The sequence below is a fragment of the Apteryx rowi genome, unplaced genomic scaffold (assembly GCF_003343035.1).
Source record: "Apteryx rowi isolate R43461 unplaced genomic scaffold, aptRow1 scaffold_24, whole genome shotgun sequence".
NCBI classification, from domain to species: domain Eukaryota; kingdom Metazoa; phylum Chordata; class Aves; order Apterygiformes; family Apterygidae; genus Apteryx; species Apteryx rowi.
The window spans coordinates 117,240-144,926 of record NW_020448752.1 but is presented as its reverse complement, the minus strand read 5'-3'; the positions used below and the strand labels follow the sequence as shown (position 1 = coordinate 144,926).

Below are 27,687 nucleotides of genomic sequence, written 5' to 3'. Positions count from 1 at the left end.
TATATGAATATATTTTGGTCAGATTTTAGAGCACAACCAATCACCTTTCATCTCCTTTTCTTCTCTTTTGTAGGCTCTACAGCACCTTTGCTACATGGTCAAAAGTTCTGTTGTTGGTGGTGTTTTTTCTTTTTTAATACAAAACTTTTGAAGATTAAAAAAGAAATACAGAGCAGTGAAAGTGTTAGATTTATCAACAGGGAAGATTCTGCATTTTGAGAAAGAGGGATACTCATTCGTGACTGACAAAAATTAAAGTCACCTGCTACCTGCAGCATAACAGCTATTCTTTAATATACACTAACTGCAAGAACATGAAACTCATTGATTTAATAGCTATTAACATCTTGTTTGCCTAGCTAATTGTCAGACTGCAGGCCATTTCACAGGTAGTTCTGTAGAACATACAGTGACAAAAAAATAAAAATAAAATAAAGTATCTGTTCAGAAAATAGAGCATCTTTCTTTCTGCAGAAAAAGCAGGCTTCCCAGCAATGTGTGGGCTCCTTTGCTGCCGTGCAGAAGTTGCAGGCAGTTGGCTGTTTTTCCAAAGGTCAGTTTTTCCAAGCTTTTGCTGAAAGTTGAACCTTTAACTCTCAGGAAAAGAAATGACAAGCCATGATGCTTCGGGGCACCGTCAGCACAGCACCCAAACACACGCTTTCCAAGGCTTTTCAGGAACTGCTAGTCTGAAAAGGCTGTAGAGTGGAGGCATGGCTTATAGAGCCTTCCAAATTCTCCGTACAGGTCATTAGCAACACAAGAGTAAGCAATTACCTGTAACACCACAGAACTGTGCGTATTGCTGGTGAAAAATCTCGTGGTCCCTGTCTTCGAAGACTGTAGATGGGCAGAGACGCCCATATCGCTGCTCCCCAGAGATACTTTCATATGAGGGTCCTCCTCTTCCACCAGAGATCTAAGAAGATGAGAACACAGAAGCCTTAAGAGCAAATTCATTTTCATTCAGTGCCCTTGTGTATTAAAACCACAGTCTTCTCAGGTAAAAGGTAACAGCATAGAGGCTATGGGGCAAAATCAGCAGGCAACACAACCGGTCCTTATTGGTCCCCATCACCTAACCTAAGAAAGGGAAGTGTTAGACTATCTAAGCAGTCTAACTTAGAATTCTAATTTTCAGCTATATTTTCTCCCCCAAGATTAAGAAACTTGGGCACTGTTTTATTTCTATTTGTGCTTCTAGTATTTTAGGATGTTTTCAGGCATTCGGCATTCAAAATCAAGTATCTCACCATGCCAGATTGCCATGGAAAGCCAAAAGATTAAAACATTAAAGGCAATTTTAAAGTTAAGTAATTTTATTTTTTATGGGCTGTATCAGCTTGCTCAAGTATGAAAACAACAATAGAAAACATATCTAGTGGAGTCTCAAACAGTAAGTTAAACTACTTTTAGAAATACATAACTAGAAGAACTCTTCTAGGATATGAAATTCAGTACTTGACTATTGCAGGCAACCACTTCCTATAATTTTCACTTAATATTTGTTAGTGTGAAGAATCAGTACATGTGATTTTGATCCCAAATAATTACTCTCCAATCTAAATAGGAAGGGCTATTTTTAAGTAGCACTGCTAAAAAAATTACTGCACTGTTACTGACCTATCGCTTTAATCTTGAGATGTAAAGTAGATTTACATAAAGAGATGTGCATATAAAATTCTATCTATCCTAACCTGTAATTATTGTAAAATATAAATAAACCTAATCTCTAGAAATATTAATAACTAGTTCCCATAATTTCCATGATTTAATATACTACCTATTGGCATGCACACCAACATAATGCATGCTCTCTCTACAGATGTGCATATATACAATATTAATTAGCAAGCATACATTGTTAACTCACAGATGAGGGAATTTTCATTATTAATAAAGACTCCATATTTCCAAAAAGATTCATATCAACTTGACATATGTGCTGCAAATCCCAGATACAAAAAGCTTTCCAAATTTTTACATGCAGGTAAAAACATTGGCCTCCAAACTAGTTTCAGAAATTACTTTAAATAAGCGACAAGTATGCGTTTAAATTAGTTCCCCTCTCCTTCCTCCCAAGATTTGACTGGGATCACTATGTAAGGACAAAATGGGAATGTGCAGATGAAAAAATAATTTAATTTCCCCCTTTTTTTTGGTATGTTGACTACTTATAGCAGTTTCTGAAACTTATGAATTTTTCTGATAGCACTGATGTGCCTTGTTCAAACCCATGGTTACTTAAGGTCAGCTATGAAAACATACTCAAAACAAATTCACCATTCAACAGTCTACATGGGTTTGAAACAGTGAGATTTTATGCACACAGACATAACATTGTAGGAACAAGGGTACAGCTAAATAGCTTTGCCTTCTAATGCAGTAACCCAATATTCATACATCCAAAAAATTACATTAAATGTGGAGGTACTGAAGGATGCAATAGTTCAGCCATTTTAAAAACAGAGTGATTTCCAATTCATAAAACAAATCCAGAGTGTGGTTTAAATAAAATTTTTTACATAGTATATCATACTCAGAAAAGTGTTCTCCAGGCTATCCTTGGCATACAATAAATGCATCATTCAACATAACACAGCAGCAAAGCAGTTGCTAGCTCGCGACCCAGAAGATTTTTTGTTCATTTTGTTCTAGTTCTTTGTTAGTTCGAACATAATAACATCAAGGAAAGTCTACTGTGGTTTCAAAGGACATTCAGTCTTTAAATTTGTTTACATGTCTTTCTAAGAGAAGAAACACAAAATAACGTTGGGAAACTTCTGAGCGTGGGCGGGAAAGAGCTGCAGATTCAACTAGCATTAATTTGACTGCATATGCTCTTGAAGGTCTTCCAAAAATGTCAAATCAGATAGCCATTATATGAAGAGGCTGTTACAAGACTCTTTTTAAACTCAGAAAACGCACTCCTCAATCATTAGGGCTGGGGGGAAGCAAACCAACTTGCTTGCCAGTTTGGCATGAACTTTTTACCATGGCTGCCACATGCTATTTCCATTTCTCAACAGCTAGCGTACTTTATAATGTTTGCAAATGAAGGCAAAGACCTTGACCGTGATGCATTTATTCCAACAACAGCAGTAATAATGAGACCACTTTTCTGGACTGGCCGCTAGGAAGCAGCAGTGTTTTGGTCGCCGTTACACAGCTCCCTTCTAGAAGGTCCAACAACCCAGCAGCCACCATCACCACAAGCACTTCCCCACCTGGACTGGGCCAAATATCACATTGCTACCACAAAGTGAGCCGAAATACTGGAAAAATGAGAAAAAGCAACCTACCCAAAATACATTTCATTAAGGTGTTTACCCACTTGCATCTGAACTCCTACCAGTAGGAGACTAGTAAATACTGGAAAGAGCATGCACTTTGCAACTTGCATATCCTGGCAAACGACAGTCTATTTGGCACTTCCCTGGTAGCGGATTTGGCATCATCTCCACTAGTGTTTGCCAATACAGAGCACACAGCTTATTTTATACACATCTCTGAATACAAATTACATAAAACTTTCCAAGCTTTGTCCTAAAAGCACCTCTAACATGATACCTTGTTACTATAGCATACACAATAGAGAGAATACAATATATTTTAAAACACTTATAATACAAAACCATGCATTTAACAGAGCTGAGATTTGGCTTCAAGCAATTATTTCTCCTATCTGATTTTCAATACATAATGGGCAGTTGTCTAATATTTCTATCATACATATAAGCTCAGCAGCTCACAAGCCTCTCTGTACAGAATTGCCTTGATGCTATTCTGCAGAAGACACTTTCATTGTTTCTCTTCTACAATTGCTGTTAGATATGTACAGGAATATAATACAGCTTGTGTACGCTAATTAGACATTAAAAATGCAAACCTGAATGCTATAAAAATCCAGAAATATAAATGTTACAGTTCTAATCTCAAATGCTAACTTGGCTGCATTTGACTCAGTGAGAATAATTTTAAAGATAACCAGACAATATTGTTCTTCTAATACTAGTCTTTGCTTTATATTTAAACAGCTATTATGAGGCCTTTAATGTTTGCAATACACAAATGCTTCTAACAGTCTACTGCCAACACAGAGACCTAGTCCATATTAAAGAGACAAAAACAAGTTACTGTAAAGATGCATTGTACTAATCAAACAAATCAACTCTTCTACCTCAGCTGCACCCCATTCAACATTTAGGGATTTTTGTCTCTTTGAAATCATGACATTGTTTTCTTTTCTGGAAGGTTACTGCAAGTTTAAATAAAATCCACAAACAATTTTTTAAATCCCCCCTCATTCCCATCCAAAGGAAAAAAAATATGTTGTTTTATATACACTGCATCTTTAACCTACAGCTTGCTTAACAGTTTAGGAAGGACCAGCACATGCTGTCATTATGCAGAAAGTGACATTTAGGAGTTTATTTTGGCAAAAGTTACAGTGCAAGTCAGCAATAAGACCTGGAAACTGTATACCGGTCTGCTGAACCCCAGTACTGTGACGTACATACAGAAGGAAACAGCACTCCCAAAGTGACAGATATTCTGAATTTGCCACTGGCATTGTACCAGTTTCAACATTTATCTTCACATAACAATAGAAGCTACTCATCTTTGCAAGACAACGGAAATGCAAAAGTGCTTACACATTGCACTGATACCAGTAGACAAAGAAATGAAGACAAATAGTACGTTATATATAACAAGATTCATTTAAAAAACTGTCCTCTAAAGAGATTTCAAATTATTCAAAGTACAAGTTCCATTTTGGGGGCTGTAAAGCTAATATTCAAAAACAGCTCTGCCACTTACGTCCAGGCCACAAAGGTTCACGTGAGTTTACACCCAGTTGAATTCCCAGTGCACACACAGTAAGTACATCTGCCTTGTTTAGGCACTGTTACCAACTGCATTATTTATATTCATTAACACAGGTCTGCCAAGCACTATAACTAATTAGATAATAATGAATGTAAATATATTGATTTGTACTGTATTGTAAGTACAGTATATCACTATTAAGCATACTACCAAAGAAGAAAGCTAATTCATTTTCTAATTAATTCTATTGTTCTGATCAATAGAAGTCATTAAACAAGAAGTGCAGCAGTAGCATTTTTAATCAGGGTGAAAAAAAGTTGGAGGAGACAACTACAACAGCATGCAGTGATAATTCACAAAATGTTGCTACAAATACAGATATTAACACCACTTTCAACATATACACTCGGTCTGCACAGTTTTCCATCATAATTATAGGAGCAACTAGATTCTCTTCATTTTTCTCTTTACATGTATCCTTTTTAATCTTGCTTATCCACTAGAAGTTACCTGAACACCCTCTTAGAGGGTTTGTGCAATTAGCTTTAGAACTAGAACTTTAGAACTAGAAAGACGACCCTAAGCCAAATGTTGAGCTACAAAAAATATTAAAATAGTGGTTTTTTGTTTTTTGGGGGGGGGGGGGGGTTGAGCTCAGGTAGAAGAAAACCATGCTGCAGTGATATGGCTAAGTATCACCTTTGTGGAGAAGATGAAATTTAAATTAGAACAATTCAGTAATATCATTCTACATTCACCTCATTTATTCAAAAGAGATAATAAAGTTCAGTGGCTTTTAAACGCTAGTCAGTCAGGTATATAATTCCCTAAATCTAATCACAACGCAGGACAAAATGTAGAGGGATAACAACAAGAACAAGAAGCAGCTTCCGTTAATGAAAAGATGACTGGAAAGTGAAAATCATCGCAATGGGTCTTCATAACGAGTTTCTAAGTTTAATTGCTAGCACCTACAGGCAGAAAAGAGGCACAGGTAAGCATCTGGACCAGCACAAGCGTTAGGGAGCTGAGTATTTCTGGAATATATTAAAGAAATTTGAAAATACGCAGACAAAAGCATTTGCAGGACTGCTCTCCGTTACTACTCCCAATTCTGTATACCACTTCCCTAGAGTATCTGCAGCGATTTATGTAGGCTGCAAGGACTGACCTCAAAAGGAGAGCAGAAATACGTACAGCAGCAGAGGCTATAACCTGACGGTCAGGACAGGATACGAGAGTCGGTAGTCAGACCAAGAATTTGAACCTTACTCGATCTGTACCTGTGGCTTGGCTGACAGAGGTATCTGTCTCCATCTCGGATACAACCAGAATTTGTATCTTCTTTCAAAATTGGTCTTAAGTAATGGAACTTTCCAGCCAATACCGACAAATATTTCTGAGCTGGCTTGAATTACAACCCGATTCACAGAGGCAGCAGGCAAATTGCTTTCTAAAGCACTCAGCAAATATTAACCTGTTAAAATAGTTCATATAAAAGTGACTTCTGATAAGCACGAATCTGTGGAAACTCTTTTACTCTCAACTAAAATATTCAGGTGTGGAGTTGCCATTTTGTACAGCGCTCAGTGACAGGAATGAAATAAAACAATTCTCTAATGTTTTCGTAGTAAGAAATTGAACTCTGATGCGACAGAAACAAGGCGACTACGGAAATTATTACAGTGAACTTGTTCATTTATATCAGTAAATCACTGATCTGTTTGAAATGGTCAGAGTACAGTGCATGGTCTTGGAACGCAAAAAGAAGAGCATCAGCCTACATCTACAGATATTTCAGAGCACATGTTCCCTGATTTATTTTAAAACCCACAATCTCTGCMTAACTCAGTACAAGCTTACCAAAGCAATATTGCCCAGACAGAGCATTCTTAATTTGGTGAATGCTCAATGGCTTGTTTCTGAAAGGATTATAACCTTATTTTCTTTGTCAAATTACTATCCAGTGAACCATGACTGCAAGTGTTCTGGTCACTGGTAAATGGCATCTTCAGAAACTACTCTTGGCATGTGCCAGTACTCTGGAATTTATCAAAGGAAGAACTGGATTTCAATTTCATATTATGATCTTATCACAGGACAAATCTTTATTATTTTATATTCTATCAAAAAATCTGGTATATTACAGGGCTATAGTACATGCAACTGAGTATATGTTTTGCTGATGAAACTATTAATGAAAAGGCCAACTGAAATACAATGAAAGTTCCAGCTATTACTAGAATATATAGTAATTCTTTATTTCACATGCTTAGTCTGCCAAAATATATTCTTAGTATGCTTAGTCTGCCAAAAAATAATGTAAGTATTGAGTATCTCACTGTCTTCCCCTTATGAACAGATGTTCCAGCTTCCTGAGTAATGAATCTAGGAATTCCCCGATAAATTACGTGACCACCTAAGAGCTCAATAAGTGTAACTGATATGGCAATGTTGTATAAAAGAATATCTCATCATGCATGCTGATATAAAGACAGACAAATATTATTATAATGCAGATGAACAAGTTGCATAATCATGGCATTTCACATTTCTTCCATTCTGCATCTTCTACCCATACGTTTTCGGGAAATTCTTTATTCCAGCAAAGTTACTCTTACTCTTGTCCTCCCCTAAAATAACTTCTCATCTTTTTATTACTACTTTTCAACAGGAGTTTCTGTAACTTCGTTCTTCTGCAGTATCAGTAAAAGTAACCACATTTATCATTTGTTCACAATTACTTACTATAAAAATACAGCAGAAGTTTGCACAGGAAACCTAAGTTTACATTTTCCAAATATATGCATGACTCCAGCCAGAAGAGAAAACAAAGACAAAAGGTAATTTTTGTTCCGAGAGGTTGACAGGCTGATCTGTCTAACAGATCAGCCAAAATGTTTAGCAAAGAGGCTTCTGGAGCTCCCGCTGTTGTTTTGGGGGCATACGGGTACTGGCACAGCGCATTCGGGTTCATGCTCTGTATCCTTTGCTGCTGATGATCTGAAATTAGGATGGACAAAACAGCAGCACTGGAAGGCACTAAGTCACCTGTCACTTAAAACACACCCCAGTTCCTACTCATAAGGCTTCTACGATGAGCACTAGTCACATGCGATCCGCTTCACATGTCACTGTTTTACTGAACAATTTAAAGGATGCTTTTTAACATATGAACTAGAGATGTGATAGTTCACCTAGAAATACTCTGCATTTGTCAGGTTACTGATATGCATTTCTTACCTTTTCTCTCTCATGTAGAAGAGAAAGTAAACTGCATTTTCATGCTGTTTACTTGAAAAGGGTCGCCACAACCCAAAGTTAACAAATCATTACCTCCAATGGATTAACGCTGCTGTTAGCTACTACGGCGTGAATTTAAGAGCTTGTATTTGAATATCACACTTTTTACACCTGAACTTGTTTATGTATCAGCATACAACGGCAGAATATGTAAGCTTTTCTTTGGTAACCCGATACTGAGCCCCTCTAAATCAGAATTCAAGGAGAAGCCCTGTAACTACAACCGCTGAAGGTATCAAAGCCACCAGGGGAACAAGGACACGCTCAGACCTGGGCTTCAGCGACTCGGACACAGAATCACAGTCGGGCTCAAGGCAAGTTATTCTAGAAACCGAGTTTGGGGACCAGTGCAGAAACATCTAGCCATTTTGAATTTATGTTTTTCCTCCAGATTATAGTGAGGTCTCTTTGGACTGCCACACGAAATCATGAGTCTTGGCGTAAAGTCTCTACCCAAGCACACGGGCTCATGATGTACACAGAAGTGAGAAAAGCTAGTAGAAATACTCAGATGACTAAATAAGTGATGACTGTCCCAAATGCCAATGGATCTGTGTGGAAGCGGGGGAGGCAGAGAGAAATGAGGATATTCTCCACATTGCTCGACCCCTTTTAAGTCTGCGATGGCACCAAAGCCAGCACAAAATTAGGTCCCACAAAACCAGCAGGAGAGGACTGAGCAATAATATCAGCAACAACAACCTACTCCCTCATACACAGCACAGCCAGGCTGTTCAGGTGTAATTTCCAAGGACACACGCACAGAAAAGATTCTCCTCAAAATTCCTGCTTAAAAAAAAAAAATCAAAATTCATCAGATGTTTCAAACTGTTTGCTGCATAATTACGGCCCCTCGGTTAAACCAAATTTGTTTTCCACCGAAACAAAGCAATAGTTGGTGCAGTCATTGCTATAAAGCTTTTTTTCCTAACAGTACTTAGTCTCTCTGGGACCCTTAATATAACATTCGCATTTATCTGTTTGACAAAGGGTTTACATTCATTTAGCCATTTCTAGCTCAAATTTGCAGACTCAAATTGTTTAATGACTCTGAATTAGAAATAGTTCTCTAATGACATTTTGCCAAAGTTGTCGTTACGCTATTGATTTCTATCATTAAGAAGAGAAAAAGCAGGGCAAGCACGCATGCTTTGTAGCTTTTCTACAGAAGCAGAACTACTTTAATTTCCTTGAAGTTCGAAAAGGTAAAATACAGCCATCGCTCAGAGGCTCCACTTTTAGGATGTACATTGTCAGTGCAGCCTAATCTTCTGCCCTTTATAATTACTCTTAAGTGTTCAAAACGCAAGGCATAACTGGAGCTAGGCAGCTGAATACTTCCCAGGCAGTACAAAACACTTAAGAAAAACATTCGGCATTCACAAGGAGATTACAGATCTGACACGTCTTTAAATTTAGTTTATATACACACATAGAAATTGTTAAAACTGGCAGAATGATTCCTTAGAATGAAAGCAAAATTAATGGACTAAAACCTATATTTGTCTATCTAAGGTGTTATCTGTGCATTCAAGATTTGGTCAAACATTTCCTTGCATTGCAGTATCGGACCTAGAACTCCTTTCCATATCCCCTCTTTCTGTCCCAGAACAGTTTTCTGTCCATATGCTATCCAGGATAGTTTTGACAGCTTAAAAGCTATCAAAAAAGACAAAAATATTCTGACATTACAGTTTGTTATTTAACCGTTGCTCCTTCTGCTACCAAGGTCTGTTCTACCATTCCTTTTCCTTTATCATTTATCACAGTTGTTTTATCATTCCTTTATTACAATCTCCTGCCTTTTTTTATTACTTCAAATTGTAAAATATTTTTCCCCCCAGATCATAAAGAGTTTAAATCTAAGCATGTCAGATAACAAGTGTGGGCTATTTGTCAATGCCATGAAAAACACATTTTTGCAACTTAGGTGTTGCAAGGATTTTTTTCTCAGTCATTGCTAGACAAAGTAATACAGCAATAATATGAATGTGCACCTCCATTTTAATGTCATGTCTACACATTTTTACACTGCTATTCCCACTATTATCACTTAGAACAAGGGACTCATTTTCAAACCCCAATATTCACCAACTGCTTACTACAAAAATCCCTGGGTACCCCCAAACTTCAGTGGAAAATACCATATCTCAATAAAGGCTGGCGAGTAGGAAGTGACAGCAGTCACTGCGCAACAATGTTTTCCTTCAATAGCAAGGAAATAATGGCAAAAATGACAAACTGGCAGATGTGACGTTCTGGCAGAATGGGCTGAGCAACATATTCAAGATAGTCCAATAAAGACACTTTAGCATGTCACAACATAATGTCAATATTGCAACATCATACTGCATAAAGAGCAGAGAGTGATTTTGAGAACCACAGCATCAAGTCTGCACAGAAAAAGCACTGGAACTGGGAACCTTCACAACAACCAGTTTCTCTTTTGTTTTTGCCAATTTAATGCTACAACAAAGTTTCACATCTCCAACTTGGAATATTCTATTGAAAAACCTAATATTTTAAAACAGCAAAAGTAAGATTAACAAGCACAAATAAGAAGTCTATGAAGAAAATGACTGGGATTAAAAGCTGCCTTCTACTTTCAGAAAATAACCCTCTTGTAGTCCCCCTCGCCCCCAATTCAGCTGTTTGCATGCATTTTTGGATTATTTTAAAAAATATTTTGGGAAGCCTGCATGTCGACTTCCAGTCTGTTGAAATCTGAACTATCGAGGAAGCAATTGCTCAGAATGGAAACCCAGCCAAAGACAGGTGAGCCTTTGCCTTGGTGCGAATAAGGGCTAATCTGTCAAATGCTCAAAAGCCCAGCAAAACGGTTTATTTACTGAATATGACCAACGAAAACTGTAGAGACATGTAGGGTGGTCTCAAGAAAACTACCTAATACAGATGGTCTCTGATGAATTATTTGTCACTGCAGAAACATTTTTTCTCTTTTAAGTACACAACATTGTATAGTATAAATTTAAGTTCATTGTAGAGCAAATCAGAGATTTGGGAGAAGACACAAGAACTTTAACTTACATAAGCAGCTGAAACTAACACTGATCACTCCCAAGTATTAAGAATTTCTTCAACTTTTCTACATAATAACTGATTTGCATTACAGTACAGCATTTCCTATCAGACAAATTTAAAAACACGTGACTCTGGATAGACATACTTTGTTGCAAACACTTTGATAATAATATATTTGTATCACCATATTTGTTTATTTCTCTTAACTTTAGCCTGTTATTTATGAAAACACATTCAAAGGTTAGTTTCCACTCAAAGTATCAAAACGCTGTTCAACATAAAAAGCTAGAAGGCACTGAGGTTACAAACCAGTTATTCTGTATTAAGAATTTAAAATTTACTTATTTTTTTCAAACACAGCACCCTGAGGATTGAAAACACTTAACATCTAGCTTTTCAGAAAACAGCTAACAATCATTCTCACATGAGATCAGAATTATAGAAGTTCTCATTATCCTCATTTCTATTTAGTGCAAAAATAGTATTTCTGTATTATTGAATTCTTTTTTTGGAGTGCATGACAGTACTCCAGTGTCCAGAGTTTCCCCATACATCTCTTCAATCACGTCAATGGCATGGAAAATTTGGAAAACAGTATTAAGGACATACTGCTGGGAAGAAGTAAGAGAATTCTCCCTTCAGTTCGTAATGCATTAGACAACACGATCTGTGATCATTCAATAATTAGGACACATACTCTGATACACTTTAAACTGTGTTTATTCAGTGAAACTCTGTACTGTTCTCCACCCTCTCTAAAGCAGTGTTTCAATTCTTAACTTCTAATTACGCCAGTCAGGGTTTTTTGTTCCTTTTTAAATTGTGGCCGTCAATGCACGCCTACAACTCCAAGGAACGCCACGTTTCCTACGCGCTATTACTCACTTTGTCCTTTCCTCTGATTCACCTGCTGAACTGCTCACCTGACCACACTAACATTAAGTGACCTAAGTCTGCCCCAAATAGTCAACACAACAGCAGATATGAACATACAATTTCACTAGTGGAGCATACACTCGCTTAATAGCTGTTGCACTCATTTCTACAAAAGGAATCTATATCCAAAACTTCAGTGACGCACGTGCCATGAAAGAAAATGTAAAATAGCTTGATAAAGGCATGCACGGGAGTACGCATCTGCAAATTGATAGTTCAAGCACTAGTCAGGCTGCGTTGTACCTACGTCTGTTGTTCACACGCCAACACTCCCATTGTAACGCTGCCTGCTCTTCCCCAGAAACCACCCCCGGATCTCGCGCCCAACTGGTGGAAACGCTCAAGCTGTTCTGCACCAGTTCCACCAGGAGTCAGGGGACGTCTGCATTTCCCTGCAAGGGACGTTTCGCCCTCTGGGTAACGTGAAGAGTTACTTCTTGCAGTTAAGGATATTCTGAAAATATCTGTGAACTGTAACTGTACCTGCAACTGGTGGGGAACAGCAGCACCAACCGAGAAGCAGCGATTCACTGCTTCCCCTTTCCATTCCCAGGAAAGCAGTACCAGAACCAGTGAAAACAGCCAACTTCCCACTAACAGAACCATATATTTCCCTACAAACTCATCAGCTCAGCTTAAACAGGTGCTTTCTTTCGCATGCTGCCTGGGTACAAACCTCGTCCAGCAGAAGACTCTCCTAAATGAGCCCTCTTGCCTTCCCGCTGCACCTCTGGAACTCATCACAAACTTTAAAATCAGAAATTGTAGGTAAACTGATCCAGCTACACGACTTACAGGGCAAATAACCATTTTATGGTGGTGCTTTGTACATAGATGCCTGCTTCATCCAAGAAGCCGAACAGGCTCATAACCGCAAGTCTCAGCTTTCCAATGCAGTGAAACTATGGCAGAGTTCAGGTATCAGGTACACAAACCTCATAAACCACTAATAAAATCAAGGGCACCTGGCAACCAGTTTAACCCCTACAGAAGTTGCTTATAAACAATAAGTAGGATGAAGCATTTAAAGTTAAGGTCAACTTACTAGGAAAAATTTGAAAAGTTTGCAATTTCACTTCATGTAGAAGTGAAATACTTTAAAACCACCCTACTGTTACCAATATATTTTACATTCCAAATTGCACTACAAACTTATTTTATAAGATTTAGATGCCAAGTATTAAAGGGATTAAGGGTTCAATTATACATTTATATATTCTAGATCCAAAAAGTATAGAAGTGTTGTAAATGCAAGAGTCTTATGGTCATATATTTTACATCAGTAGATGTTCCATTTCACGTCACTCACTTTTGAGTCTTACTTGAAACGTTAAGTCTTTTCTCAACACATAGAATACTACTAATGAAAGAAAACTTATGAATACCAATGTTAAAAGCCCCTGCATGTCACGTAAAACATTTAGCAAATTTAGTGTAATCTTTGCAATGAGAGAGAAAAAAAAAAATTACACCACCTATTTTACTGGTCAACCTAAATCACAAGGCTGTTTTTAGCAGTCGATATATACTATCTAATCAAATAGGTGCCATCTTGTAATGTTTCTCATTCTTTATAATATGGGGTATAATTTTAATGTTACATTTAAAAGTCCTGCTAATGTCAGGACTTATGCATCAGTGAAGAAATACATCTCTGTAAGCACTGGGATGCATTATATCATTATAAAAAGATGATTAAGACTGCTGATCACATAGCTCTCATGCTCCAGATAAGGGCAGCATCATATAGTCACGCATGATTACTAAACATGCCCACATACTTTTAACACACTGAGATAATCAGCCATATGATCCCTATAATAAATGCTGGAGCATACACAGAAGAGATTAGTTATTTAAAGGCAATACATGAAAGAAATGTTCAATTTCAGCAGCAGATATATCAGACTAGTCTATTCCTTGCATTTTATAAATCCTATAGTTTAAAAAACAAAATCAGACAACACTCAAGTCATTATTTCCCTGAAACAGCTTTCAAGTCCTCACAACTCTTTTTTCCATGATACTTTTTCTGCATTTAGTCATATTTTAATAAACTCATAGCAACTAGCCATTTATTGGAAATAGCTGATTTTCTAATAGCCTTAAGCATGTTTGATGTACCCAAAGAAGAAGCTGAAGAACTTTTATGAAAATTAATGTTAAAATCGGAGCACACACAGCACAGGTTATGTATAGCCAGGTTAGCTCCTAATCGCCAGCCTTTCTCACCGAGAACAATAGTGGCCACGCTTCTGTTGTGCCTTTTGTATTGTTTCAGCCCTACTGATTAACACTACAATTCTCAACACACACACACACAAAGATATTTACAGAACCTGTAAATACGTATGATATGTATTTCTTACAACACGTACCTACAGCAGAGGAAGCAAAAGCCTATTCACAAAAAGACAATATAAGCTTAAAAGTACAAATACCGTAGCTATTATGCTAGAATACTACTGGAAAGCAGTAGCCTTTATAATAATTTTCCAGATACCAGAAGCCATCTACACTATTACATGTGTGGTTTTTAAAGCAACTCCTCCTCATTTTGAAAGAGCTGCTTCCTTAAACAAAGACAGAAGCAAGTAGAGTAGCCTACTTTTAGTTTTATTTCAGAAAGAAAAAGCCACCTGTATATGCTAATACAAAGCTCACAGCAACAAAAGGTGAATATAAGCTTTACCAAGATTTGGCAAGATGAACAAAGGCATACTGTTTTCATGTGTATCGAAATACTCATTTGTATTAAGCTTCTTCACATGGACAACCTGCATAAGCTATATATATATATTTTTCAAATATTAATGATTTATATTTATGTTTTAAGCTTTTACTGTAACCTTTTAAAATATAAGACATTACATTTGTATTAAGGCTAGGACTTTAAAGAATAGATGAGGACCAAAGCAAGTTTTTTTTTTTTTTTTTTTTAAATATAAGAACTCACAGAAACAAAAGTGCACTACAATACAGCAGGTGATTCCATGCTCAGTTGCAGGAGGAGGGAATGGTAGCATATACACTACAAATAAAGCCTGCCTCAAAGCTTCAACTTATCAATTCAAGATCAGCTCTACAAATTCACATCAACATGAAGTTTGCAAATGAACATTTAGGATATTTCTATGAGCATGGCTTAATCTGCACATTTCTCTACGTTCCAACAAAGAGGGAAAGACTCGACACAACATCCATCATGAAACATCCAGGATAAAGTCGGAGGGTCCACACAGAAAAACAAGGTAAAATACTGAGTGCCAATGTCATTTAATATACAACAGGGTATTTTGCCACAGGGTAGTCTCACGAAAGAAATCCCACCTTATTATCCTCATTTCTCTCACTTACATGTATGCTGGAGAAAGTGGCGATGACCTGGATGTTTTAAGCACAGGAACTGGGAATTTCCAGATAGCAGGAGAGCTCGTTTTCCATTTCAATGGCATGTTGTCACCACGGTACTACAATAACAGTAAACAGCGTTTCCATAACAGACTACCAACTAGGACTTCCATTCCACACGCTACCGACACAGCAGTGGCTGCTGCTAGGAACAAGGAAATGATTCTGCCAATGCCCTTAAACCGATGCTTCCAATCTGTAAGACAGGGCTGCAAGGCATCTCCTTTTAAATCCTGCTGTCCCCTAAAGCAATATGATGATTCTATCGTTCTAACTCAACAATAGTGCCACCTCGTTAGGGAAGCGCTGACTGCAGTATATGTTTAAAAAAAAAAAAGGAAAAAAAAAAGACTGCACTGTGCACACCAGCACAATGCAGCTTTATTTAGTAAAAGCAGCTAATTTTTAAAGAACTATTTCTGATGCTATTGTTCTACCTTAGCAGGGACACTGCAGCACTGTACTATATTCTCTTCCTATTAACCTGATTTCTGACCAATGGAAGCAGGAAAAAAAGAAAAAGAAAAAAAAAGGGTTTCATATGAAAATGAAGCAAACATACCTACTCAGAATACACTTGTCATCCTCTGAACATTCTTCTTTTGAGCTGCAACAATACAAATGGGATATAAATCTCAGCATAGCCTTAGGCCACGGCTAATAGAGATCAGTGACTAAATTCAGCAGCCTGTTTTCCTCCTGTGCAAGCTCTGACCAAACAATACAAGAATGCCATTATGGAAAAAGCCCATTGCAAAAATCGGTCCTTCTAATCCATAGCTAGGAAGATAAAATAAAGCATAAATCACTGCAGGTTTCTGCATGCTCTTCTAACAGCTTCTGGTTCAGGATGCTCTCATTTTCCTATTCTCATTTCCAGGGAGGATGAGCAAAATCTCATGCATTTTACAACATGCTATGGGAACACAAATATCACTCTGGCTTCTGCAGCAGAGAAGTGGAGAGTAGCACGCTGTTAATAGCAGTCCTCGTAGGGACGCTATCAACAATCTAATTCTGAGCAGCCCCCCCCCGGCAGCTCCCAAATTGCCTGAAGAAGCGAGGAAGCAGCCGGTCACTCAGGTGTCCATCAGGGACCACGCTGCCACTCTGTGCCGCTCCGTGACCTCCCGGGGCTGACGACAGAGGGGAGTTTAGAGGAAAAGCTATTAAAAATGGGACGGACAATTTAACAAGGTATCATGCATAAGCAGTTAGGTTTCGGGGGGGGGGGGGGAAGGTAGAGCGTCAGCTATACTGACAAACCGCCTTACAGAAAAGCGCACTGATAATATATTCCATCAGTAGAACAAAACACTATTTACGACATTTATTCTACAGATTTCAGAATAGTCTCATGACAGTTTCTCTTTTCTTCAGGTCAGTTTAATGCTATCGCAACAAAGCCAACACCCTGTCACATGGTGCTGAGCAGTAAAGAACAGAACCGGGAGCAGAATTTCTATAAATATTTTTTTAAGCATTTTAACAACATTTAGTAGCACTCTGATAGGTTTATCAAAATAGAGGTGAAGCCTACATTATCAAGTTTTATTTTGGGGATGAAATCACTAGGCAACAACTGCTGCTTCTGCAGCCTATGATTATTATTGAAAGTGTTTCCCCCAAAATAGTTTTGGGGTTTTAAAGCTGTTACCATAACCATAGGTAATGAACTAAAATAATCCAGGATGATCATACCTCAGGACTAATTCAAAACCAGATGTGCCTATCTGACAAGCAGTTGAAGAGCCCTCTCCCAGCACTCTGAATAAGCTTACACTATGTATTAGCTGCATTAATACTGGCAATAAATTCCATAAAAACTACTACTCAAAGAATGTTACACAGGTATTTGCTGTGTAGGACAACAGAACCTTTATATGCTATAAAGGCTAAGAAACACTAGTCCTGCAATAGCAAGTAGGCATTTTTAGCATAAACAAGGATTCTTACTTTTGGTAAAAGCGTGTATGCACTCACAGGCTAACAGGAAAGCTTACTGTCTGCACATATGTTAAAGAGTGCACACAGTCTCACACCTAACACCAGACTACTAGATCATGCCCTATATGCATCGAAGGCCTAAAAGTTAAGTTGAAAGAGAAGCTAGATAGCAAGTGTTAAAACCACAAAGAAAAAAAAATTTTTGAATTAGTATACCCAATTTTGCTTTTACATTTACAATTATACAGAAAGCATCTTAAAATATAACAAGCAAGTGCTGCTACTCCCTGATGTGAGGTGCCCAGCCAGTGAAACCAACTAAGAAGCATTTTAAAAAGTCCGTCTCTGCCTGCTCTGCCGAGCCCAAGGAGCGGATTACAGATTTTATTAGCTGCAGCAATACTCATATAAAAGGAAGATGCCAAGGACAATCAATTTGCTACTTTTTGGAAAGTAACTCTTGCAATATCCTCTATATCTGTCTTTTGCACAGAGAAGAAAAAAAGCAAACTTAAGCAATCCAGGCATTCCCAGACACTGACTTAGTATTTAAGTCAACCAACGTCCACCCAGGAAGCAGGAGTCACTTGTCATTCCTGACCCCAGTGAGATCATTCAGCACAGAGGGCAACGTTAGCGCTTGGACACTTACTCTCCTCTGGCTGCTGCTGTTCTTGTTCATTTTTCCACTTAATTTATAAGCAACTTAATCAAAACCTTTACAGTAAAACTAAAAAGCAGCACAACAGTATGCTTATTAGGCCAGAGTTTAATGACCAAAGAGCTTTACAGCAGTGAACTTCACATTTTGAGAGCATATGAATTCCAAGCACTACCCAACTTCGTCTTCTCCTGATGCTGAGCACGCTACTGGAGCGAGCAGTCAATCAAAACCATGGCACTGGGGGAAGCAGCACTGCCAGGTACTCTAAAAATAGCCACATGATTTTGACTTGCAAAAGAAAGAACCATGTGAGGAATGAATCACCTATCTGCACCTAGGTAGGAAACCAAATCAAGTACAACTGTTTCTTCTTGACAGTCACGAATTGGTTGCGTATTCCCAGAGAAAAGATTGCCAAAAATATTATATGCTTTACATAAAGTATTCTTGAGATAACAAAAAAAATCTCAGTATATTATTCTGTTCTTTTAATGAAGACTAAGATAACAGTTTAGTCACACGTTTAATAATACAGGGAAAATAACCCATCTGATCTCCGGGACTATTATGCCCACTCAGTACACTGTTTTCTTACCTGGCATTTCAGTGCTTTGCCCTTAGTCCCCAGCTTGACTGGTACCGAAGGCCAACAGCAGCATTACAGTTCTGGGCAGAGCCCTCCTTGCAGAGGAAACAGTTATTTTTAGGTAAGTGCTACAGACACGCACGTTTCCAGCACCAAATTGGAGATCTGCTTTCTCCAGCGTTTAGGAGTTTAAAGATCCACGGTAACTGCACAGATTGCAGCAAACAAGCTATTGGGGCCACTGCACTGCTGAAGGTGGTTAACTTTTATATTTTTCTCACACACAAGTTCATTTTCAAGATTACAAGAATCCAGCGTTTATAACTTGCTTGCAATTGTGTTTTACTCATTACCTGAATCTCTCACGCGGCTCTTACTCTGTATAGAAAAGATGAGAAAGGGGGAGTGTTTCATTTTGGGGTACTTGTTTCCATGCTTGCATTTCCAAAGCTGCACCAAGCAGACCGCCACCAAGGCAAATAACTGACCTCATGCCATCCACTTCTGCAGAAAACTCCTCCGTAAAGTCACGGAGCAGGTGGCAGAAGAGGGAGGGAAAGTAAGAAAGAGCCAGCGAAGGGCGGGCAGGATCCCAAGGTGCCACTTCAGAGACCTGAACACTCAGCGAGGCCAGAAACAGCTACGATCGAGGCTGTGCATCAGCATGGGTCTGATCCCCCTCCCACCATCCTCGACATCCTTCTTCGTTACTGACCAACGAGCAGGATTTGGCCCCAAACGAGAGGGGCGGGCAGGCAGCACCAACCCCGCGCCCCCAGGAACGAACCACACGCAGGAGGCAGCAGCGGCGCCTGCGAGCAGGCCGCTCACAGACCACCACGACCCTTTTTTCTGTGACTTTCCCTGCTCTTCAGAGAAGGAATGCAGTTAAAACCGTTTGCCTTGAGAATTCTTCCCTTTTTCTTGCAACATCCTCTTTCACCTTTGCGCAATTTAAGGCTTTAAGCTGCTACCATGTTTTGCACATACTGATTGCCAACCCACGTGCCTTTGCTGCCTTCTACAGAAAAGCTCTGTGTTACAAAACTCAAATTCTTCTCTTACACAAATGTAAGCATACTGTGCTGTGTCACATGCATTTCCAACAAATAAGTTTTGAACCATCTCTCAGTTTCCCATAAGACTTCCCTTCGGGGGCTTTCAAAGAAGAACAAGTCACAGGGAGAAAGATGCATCTGAACACAGTGGCGATGTGAGAAGATGCTAGTTGGAAAATATTATTCTTACCCTTGGAACGCCACATGAACTTTATAGAAAATTAAGCACAGTAAAAATTATCTTCTACACACGCCACTGAATTTTCAATCTTTAAACGGTTAAAAGGCAAAAACGTTTGCTCAATCAACTGATCAGCTATGGCTATGAAATTTGCTGCTCTGCTTTAACAAGCACTTTAACTCCCTACTTTTATTCATTTACTAAGTCTCTGCGGAACCGAAAGCACTAGGTAGAAATAGTGTTAGGCAATATGGAAACTTTCTCAAAGCCCTGCAAACCCTTCCTAGCGTGACCTGCACGTTATCTGCACTTTCACAACCCTGCGCTTCTTTTAGCCCTGCATAAAGAAGAACACCGAAAATTGCAGTGACTGTGATGTACACCTCCCAGTTTCACCCAGAAATGTAGACAACAGAAAGGTCTAAATATTTACTGAGTCATGAAAATGATATTTTCTAATTAAGCTACTTCCTACTGAAAAAGTGTTTCTTCATATAAGAAAAGTGTCAGACTATGACAGACAGGCTAAAATGTTGGTGTTGATTAGTATCTGTAAACACCTTCAGACTTTTGAGATTTCCTCTCAACATCTATGTCCTAAAAAGTGGTGGATTTAAAGCCATTTTTCCATTTAAAAAAAATTGTTACATGATATTAGCTCTAACAAAATACTTGCTCCAAACTGAAGGCAGAAATTCGATTAAACACTGGAAGAAATTTTTCTGGTCTTTTGTGTAACCTATAACTACCAATGTGGTGAACTGATGTATACTACTACACATTTTAATATAGAAGAAAATGAAACAGAACCCCCCAGAAATCTGATCAAACATTCCTGAAGACATGGAGCCCAAATGCAACAGTCACTTGAAAACCAGCATTTTAAATACGATCCTCAAGGCACAGGCCTAGAAACCAAATAAAAGCAAATAAGGATGCGTAACACTTCTCTGCAGGCCTCCTAAAAATTTACGGTGTGTTTAATTGGCTTCCTCATTCAGCTCTCCGTTCCCCTTCACACCGATGCTTCTCATGCCTTTACCTCTGGCTTTTCAATCTATTAAACTGCAGCTGTCCTGATTACTGGAAGAGAATAATTAAGAGATGGAGTCTCCTGTACTGCCCTATATGTGAGCCAGCTAATTAATACAATTTCTTTGACCATGCATCCTGAAAATATTAATAGCAAGACTCATATGAAGGCACAGCAAATCCCTGCCTGAAAAAAGAGTGCAGATGAAACCAGTGCAGTTACGCCTGCAGTCTCCTTACAGCGACGCTCTAACATTCCCCAAATATTAAAACATTACAGAAAAAGTGGCAACTTGCATCTGGCAAAGCTTTTCCTGAAACTATGACTTTTCTAGAAGCCTCAGAGATCTGTCTTACAAAGCAGTCGTCTTTCAATTAGATTTTTTAAACAAAGAAATAAGCATTAAAACAGCTGAAGACAGAAATACACGTGTGCTTTGACTTGCTGTCTACTGTGTTGCCTCAAAGAATTTTTAGAAATGGGGGAAAAAAACTTCAGACACCAGATATATTATTGCAGCATTGGCACAGCAGACATCAAGATGCACAGGGTTTCTTAAATGGAACAGAGACGCTTAAAAAAGTTATTTTCAAATGTAATCAATTCCTTTAAATTGGGCTGACTGCTCATGAAAGAATGAGGAATAGCCACAGATAGAAAAGCACAAAAAATGAGATAAACTAGGTTTGTAGCCAGTCCCTCCCACTGTCAACATGCTATAAACAGTACAAGTTCCTGTCTCTGTGGCAATATATGTAGGGCTATTTCTAAAACAGGAGAAAAAAAACACCAAGTCTTTAAATATTAAGTGAAGCAGTCAGGCTTCCATTCAGGGCATGTACCACATGCTTAACAAAAAAATACTGCAGTTTGCCATCCGCCTACTCAGCGTTTTTTCCTACATAAAATAGGAACTTGCTGCAGTAGCATTTTAGGATACATCATTACAGAGAAAGATACTGTTTTATGTATAAATATACATGCATACTATATACATACACACATCATATACACCCACGCTATATATAAATATATACATACATAATATAACAAATGTATGTAACTATATCTGACAAAGCCATTTCTCCTTCCCTCCTTAACACCTCACTTAGAAAGATAGATTTTAGGTTTCACATGATTTTCAGACTACCAAAATGTATATTCCTCAACAAACCAAACAGGTAGCAGCTGCTGACTGACTGAAAAGTCACCACGTTGAGTGAGGAGTTTCTCCACTACCAAGCAAGGAGCTCAGCTGCATATACACATTCCTCAAAAATCCACAACCCTGGTCCTTGCAATTATCATCCATTAGCAAGGAAAATATCTTGAAAGCCTATGAAGTTTCTGAAACTAATCAGCAACACTGAAAAGTAAACAAATTTATTTCCTATCAGGTCACAGAGATGATATTTTCAAACAAACAGGTAAATCTAAAGTCAGTTTCCCAGAAACTCAGAGGAAAAGGGACACTCATAAGGAATGAGAAGAACCACTAATCTGTATAGTGTTTGCATTCTTTATTCTGGGAATATTTAGTAAGCTTACTTTACTAAAATAACAAATTCTGTTTTGGGTATATTTTGTAACTACGCATAGTGTCAGAAATGTCAAACATGCTCCTAAGTGTATATTTCATGAAAGTACTTTTTATTTTACTCCACTTGCGGATGCCCTGCATTTTCTCCTTGTGTATCCTGAAGAGGGCTTTGCTCTCTCAGCTGGAGGTAAGGTCTCCAGCAGAAGACCACTTCCAGGAGTTGGGATGCACTGTTAACTACAGGCTACAAGTTATAACACCGGCAAAACCAAAACCTCAGCTCTGCTTGGGTGAATTACTACCTACAGAAATAGCAGTAGGTAAAATAAGTTCTTAAAACCAAAGCAAGTTAATGAACGTTTCGAACTTCTGAGCTAAGCCTGTGTACTCTACTGACAACGTACAGTTAAGAAGAAATGCTTTTGAATTAATGCTGATTTATTCAAAGTACTGTGCTTATCTTCCCCAGCTCATTACATACCCGTATTTAATAAAATTACATAGAAAACCGAACGCACAGTCACAGCAGCCAGACTGATCCTATGGAAAATGTTTGGTCTGAAACAACAGTTACTTTTATTAGGTCAATCTGAACTACAAAAATCTATAAGCATCTCCTCCACAGCTGTTATCATCTGTGGTCTGCACAATTCCACTTAGTAAAGCATGCCTAAACACATTCACACATCAGACCCACATGATGCAAATATATTAAGCAGTTCAGTAACTAGAAGGAAGACCGGAGTGAGCTCCAGTCACCAAAAGCTTTAGTATTTCCTGCACCATAGACTGCAAATTGCAAATGACAATACTAATGTGTTTATTAAAATATTTTGAAAATATTCTCAAAATAGCAGTTTCTAGGCTTTTTTACACTATTTACATGGAATCTGTTAGTCATTTTGCATTCCCTAAGGCTTATTATTGTCTTTACCCATTGAGGTGAGTTTTTGCTGTTGCATGCGCACACAAAGCATTCCCTACTCAAAAGGGCAGGCAGGGGGAGGCAAGAATGAAGTGCATTAAGCCACTACGGACACATACAGCAAGAACAGTAATCCGTTTCTTTTAAAGACAAAGATGAACTTTCTGTGAACGCAGGAATTCCCACTGCGTTGTCACTGATGGATCCCGTCTGCTAACCCACAATCTACATCACTTCCAAGGAGGGCAGGCTGAAGGCATTAGCCGAAGGCCAAAGTCCCTAAGGCAAGACTAAGGGTCACAGAGATTGAAAAGTTTGAGGAAGATGCTGGGGCTTAAGTCCAGCTTGTCGGAAATCCTGATGTGCAATTTGTAGGCCAACAAATAGCGGGGACACTTCTTCCAGGAGACTTGAAGCTACTATACCATACTGCATACAGTCGTTTCACTGCTGCTCGCTGCATCACTTTAAGGAGCCACAGAAGAAACGGTATTAAAAGAGATTCCATCAATTTAATTGTTTACCATCAGCTAGTCTTAGGTATAAATTAGGTATAGATTTTATTGAACTGGCAACTCATTGTTAAAAGTTCAGCTTGTCTTCATCCATAAGGCTGTAGGAAAGGCTTACACAGCAAAAAGCTAGGTTTCAAATTTATCACCAATACTTGCATTTCCCATATTCACCAGCACAAAAAACCCCTGCAGTTTCTATATACTAGAAAAGAGATTAAGCCTTCAGATCTTTCCAACTAAACGCAGTAAGTAACAGGTAAAATCAGTACTGAAGCCAAAACAGTTGAACAGGGCACATGAGACAAAGGAATATTGTACTAAAACCCCAGGCTTTAAATTGCCTCTTTTCAATTTCTTTGCCTATAAGCCAGAGGCAACCACAAATCAGCTCCTCCTGTTTGACCAAGGTAGGTGCAGGCCAAAGACTTCTACCTGAAAGCCAGCACGGGCCGGGGGGGCCTCCCTAGCTTATTTGTTCAGGATCCTCCCTTCCTCAGCAAATCACACTAGTGATAACCTCTATGTTACCCGTTTCCAAACGGAAAGCAAAATGGAGCAACCTAGTTTGCACTTGTGTTTCTGCTTTTCTATTCCCAACAGCAGCAGTGAAAAATTGAAAGAGTGGTTAGTTTTCAGAGGTTTTCTTCTCACTTGGGGAGAGCCAGGAGCAAAGTTGCAGAGGAAGTGTGTTTGCAGCTCAAGGAAGATTTGCACCTCAGTCTTATCTGGAATAATCTGCAGTCTTAAAATGCATGGAACAGCTTTAATAGCAAAGTTTGACTTCTGCAGAATTGGACAGTACCTATTCAAAAGATTTTTCCAGGAAATAAGAAAAAGTAAGAACGATCACAAAAGTGACTGCTTCAGATTAAACAGTTCAATTTGTTTGAAATATACTATTATATTCTATTTCTAATTCATTATCAAATGTCACAAGTCCTGCATAATAGTTAAATTATAAAAAGAAAATTATAAACTGTATTCTCCCCTAGTATTTATATGGATATAAACTTAAAGAAATCTTTGTGTTTTCTGTGCAAAGTTTCTAAAGATGAAGGTTAAGTATTTTATTCAAGTTTAGTATGGCAGACAAATATACAAGCCATGAATTCACTTCAAAAGGCAAATTTAAAGTAACAGTTATAGGATATTCACTTAGCAGACTGGAACAAGTTTGCAGTTATACATCCCTGTATAGTGACAATAGTAACTATCCATATAACTTAGGATCAACTCAGGGCATGTTTTTTTGCATAAAGAAAACTGTATGTAGCAAGAAAAGTCTGAGCACAAGACTTTTTTTAGAAAGACTCACAGCAGAAGGATAATCTGACATTTGGAGTCCCAAAATCATGAGGTGTTCAAACCAAATAGCTTAGAATCTCCTGATTATAAACCATTATGGAATAAAAGTTTGGGGAATATTTTAAATCACATTTAGGTTCGCTAAGGACTGCCACAATGAACTTCAGTGTTTTAAAACATGAAAGACTGAAGTCCGGTGCTTTCGAAAATTTCCATGTAGCAGTTTATACGGTTCCCACTGAAGAGCCATTTTACCAGCACTACCGTACAGCCTAGGCAAAGTTTTCTACAGCTTTGCAGGTGCTGTTGCGTATAGGACCATTGCGTTTCATCCTGATGAACTGTCCTGCCGAAGCACACACCTGGAAGCCTCAGCCACGGCTTGGGTAGGAGAGCTGCACTGTGGTGTGTCGAGGGATACAGAAGCCATACGACAGGTATTAAGAGCAGTGCCACCACTTCCCTTCTACCTGTTGTCATAGGAGATAAGCCAGCAAAAGAAATGGCTAACAATTCTGCAAACACCATTAGATTTTTAAGCAAAACGGTCACATCTCCCATCTGTGCTACTCTAGTGAAGCTCAGCAGGCTCAGGAAAGTCTGCATTAAAGGGGAGGGGAAAGAAGAAAAAAAAGAAATCAATAGACAAGCATGGTGCAAAGGTTCTTGGGGTGACATGGCATTACAGAGCTGTGATGTGCGAAAGGGCTCTACAGGAGGGAGCTATTACTAAACAAGAAATATTTCTATTTCCGTACATTCTGTAGCTGCAGTCATCTACATTTCTATAGCTGAAAATTCTCTTTTGATTTGAGCAGTATACTGAACTATCATAACAGAGTTGGGACAGGCCTTTCTTTGATATATAGTTTAAAGTAACTCAGACTCAAAACTGTTGTAATTCAGGTGTTTGTCTGCCAGAGGGAGCTGAAGGAAAGAGAAAAAAACATATATTTAAATACTTCCAGTTTTGTTTGTGTCCTACACCAATTTAACAATTCAGCAAAATCAGGTTTTACTGCAAAATCAACATGTATCAGCCTTCCCCCCGCCAAATTGCTGTGTTTCACCCATGCACAAGGATCTCAGCCAACAGCTCTAGAGTCAACTCCAATCCCACCACTGTGAAACTGAACACCTGGCTTTTAAATAGATCTAAAAATTTGTAGTTGATTGGGCAAGAAATATTGGGGAAAATTTTTAGTATTATTTCTTCCTACAGTCTGTTCCTCTTCAAACTAAATAACACTAATTGTTTTCCTTTTTCATCATAAAAAGTTTTTAGCTCTCCAATCACTTTCATTGCTTTCTTCTACACTACTGACAACTGGTTCCCGGATATCTTGAAGGGCAACGCTCAGAAACAGACACATCACACCACGTGGGAACTCCCAAAACCAAGCACAACAAATGAAATACAAGTTGATAGCGGACAGATTTGTTGCTGGCTATGTAGTGGCTGGAAATCCCAAATGCAGTATCTACCTCCCAGGTCAAGATCCAGTCTGTGTCTCAGACCTTTCCTGAAGAACTGCTGTTCAACCTCTCCTTTCCCAGTTTTGAGTCCCCTCTCCTCAGTCACTCTATCAATATGCCCTGTCTTAAAATGGAAATAATTCTTCCTTTTTGGGTACACTTAACTGCTTTTTGATGCACCCTATAGCTACTCCAGCAATAGGCTTCTCTAGTTTCTTGTGAAAGTGTTGGCAAGATGGTATCTAATGCCCTATTACAGTTATTACATCAACTTCTTTTCTTCTGACGAATGGCAAAACTCTGCAAAGATTAAGTTTCCAGTTTGTCACAACGATATCACACTGAAAAATGATTTTCATTTCAGTGCTTATTGGTCTTTTTTGCACACACTTTCTACTTACTGCTTCAAAAAACTGATATGAGCACACCTATAAATCTGCATGTAGGTGGAGTTGCTATGACATAAAACTTAATTTATACCGTATTAATGGTTTATTTTTGCATAGCACCAGAAACATGAAGAGCTTAAAGCAGGCTGAAGTTGGTCTCATTTTGCAGATTAGTAAAGGCAAAATGTCTAAACAACTTGTTCATGGGAAAAAAAAGATTCCGTAAAGCATCTCAGGAAAAATTCCACCATACACATGATGGACAGCCCTTTCTTTCCATCCTGTGATTCAGTTAAATTACTTCCAACTTCAAAAATTTTAGCCATAAAAGCCAACATGAATCCCACCAGAGTTTTTGCATTTTGAAAAACAGCAGAATGTGTGCATCTTTAAATAACTGCTTTAAATTTAAAGCGCTAAACTGATCAGATTTCCCTTGGATCAAAATTTGACCTTTTAAAAATAAGCTTAGTGGTATCCTGTGTATTTCTTGCACTCGAAATGGTTTTAGGAAAATCAGTTATGCCACCTTCTGGTATCCAGAAG

The 27,687-nt window shown here is 38.4% G+C and overlaps 1 protein-coding gene across 4 annotated transcripts in view; it reads right to left on the bottom strand.

The window, feature by feature from the left end:
- The window catches only part of KLHL13 (kelch like family member 13), an 89,276-nt gene that overhangs the window by 23,287 nt on the left and 38,302 nt on the right, over positions 1-27,687 (bottom strand). For all 4 annotated transcript variants that reach the window (XM_026066253.1, XM_026066256.1, XM_026066254.1 and 1 more), the window contains one exon: positions 778-919. In XM_026066253.1, the coding sequence (XP_025922038.1) occupies positions 778-919 (142 nt within the window). The remainder of the gene's footprint in view (positions 1-777; positions 920-27,687) is intronic.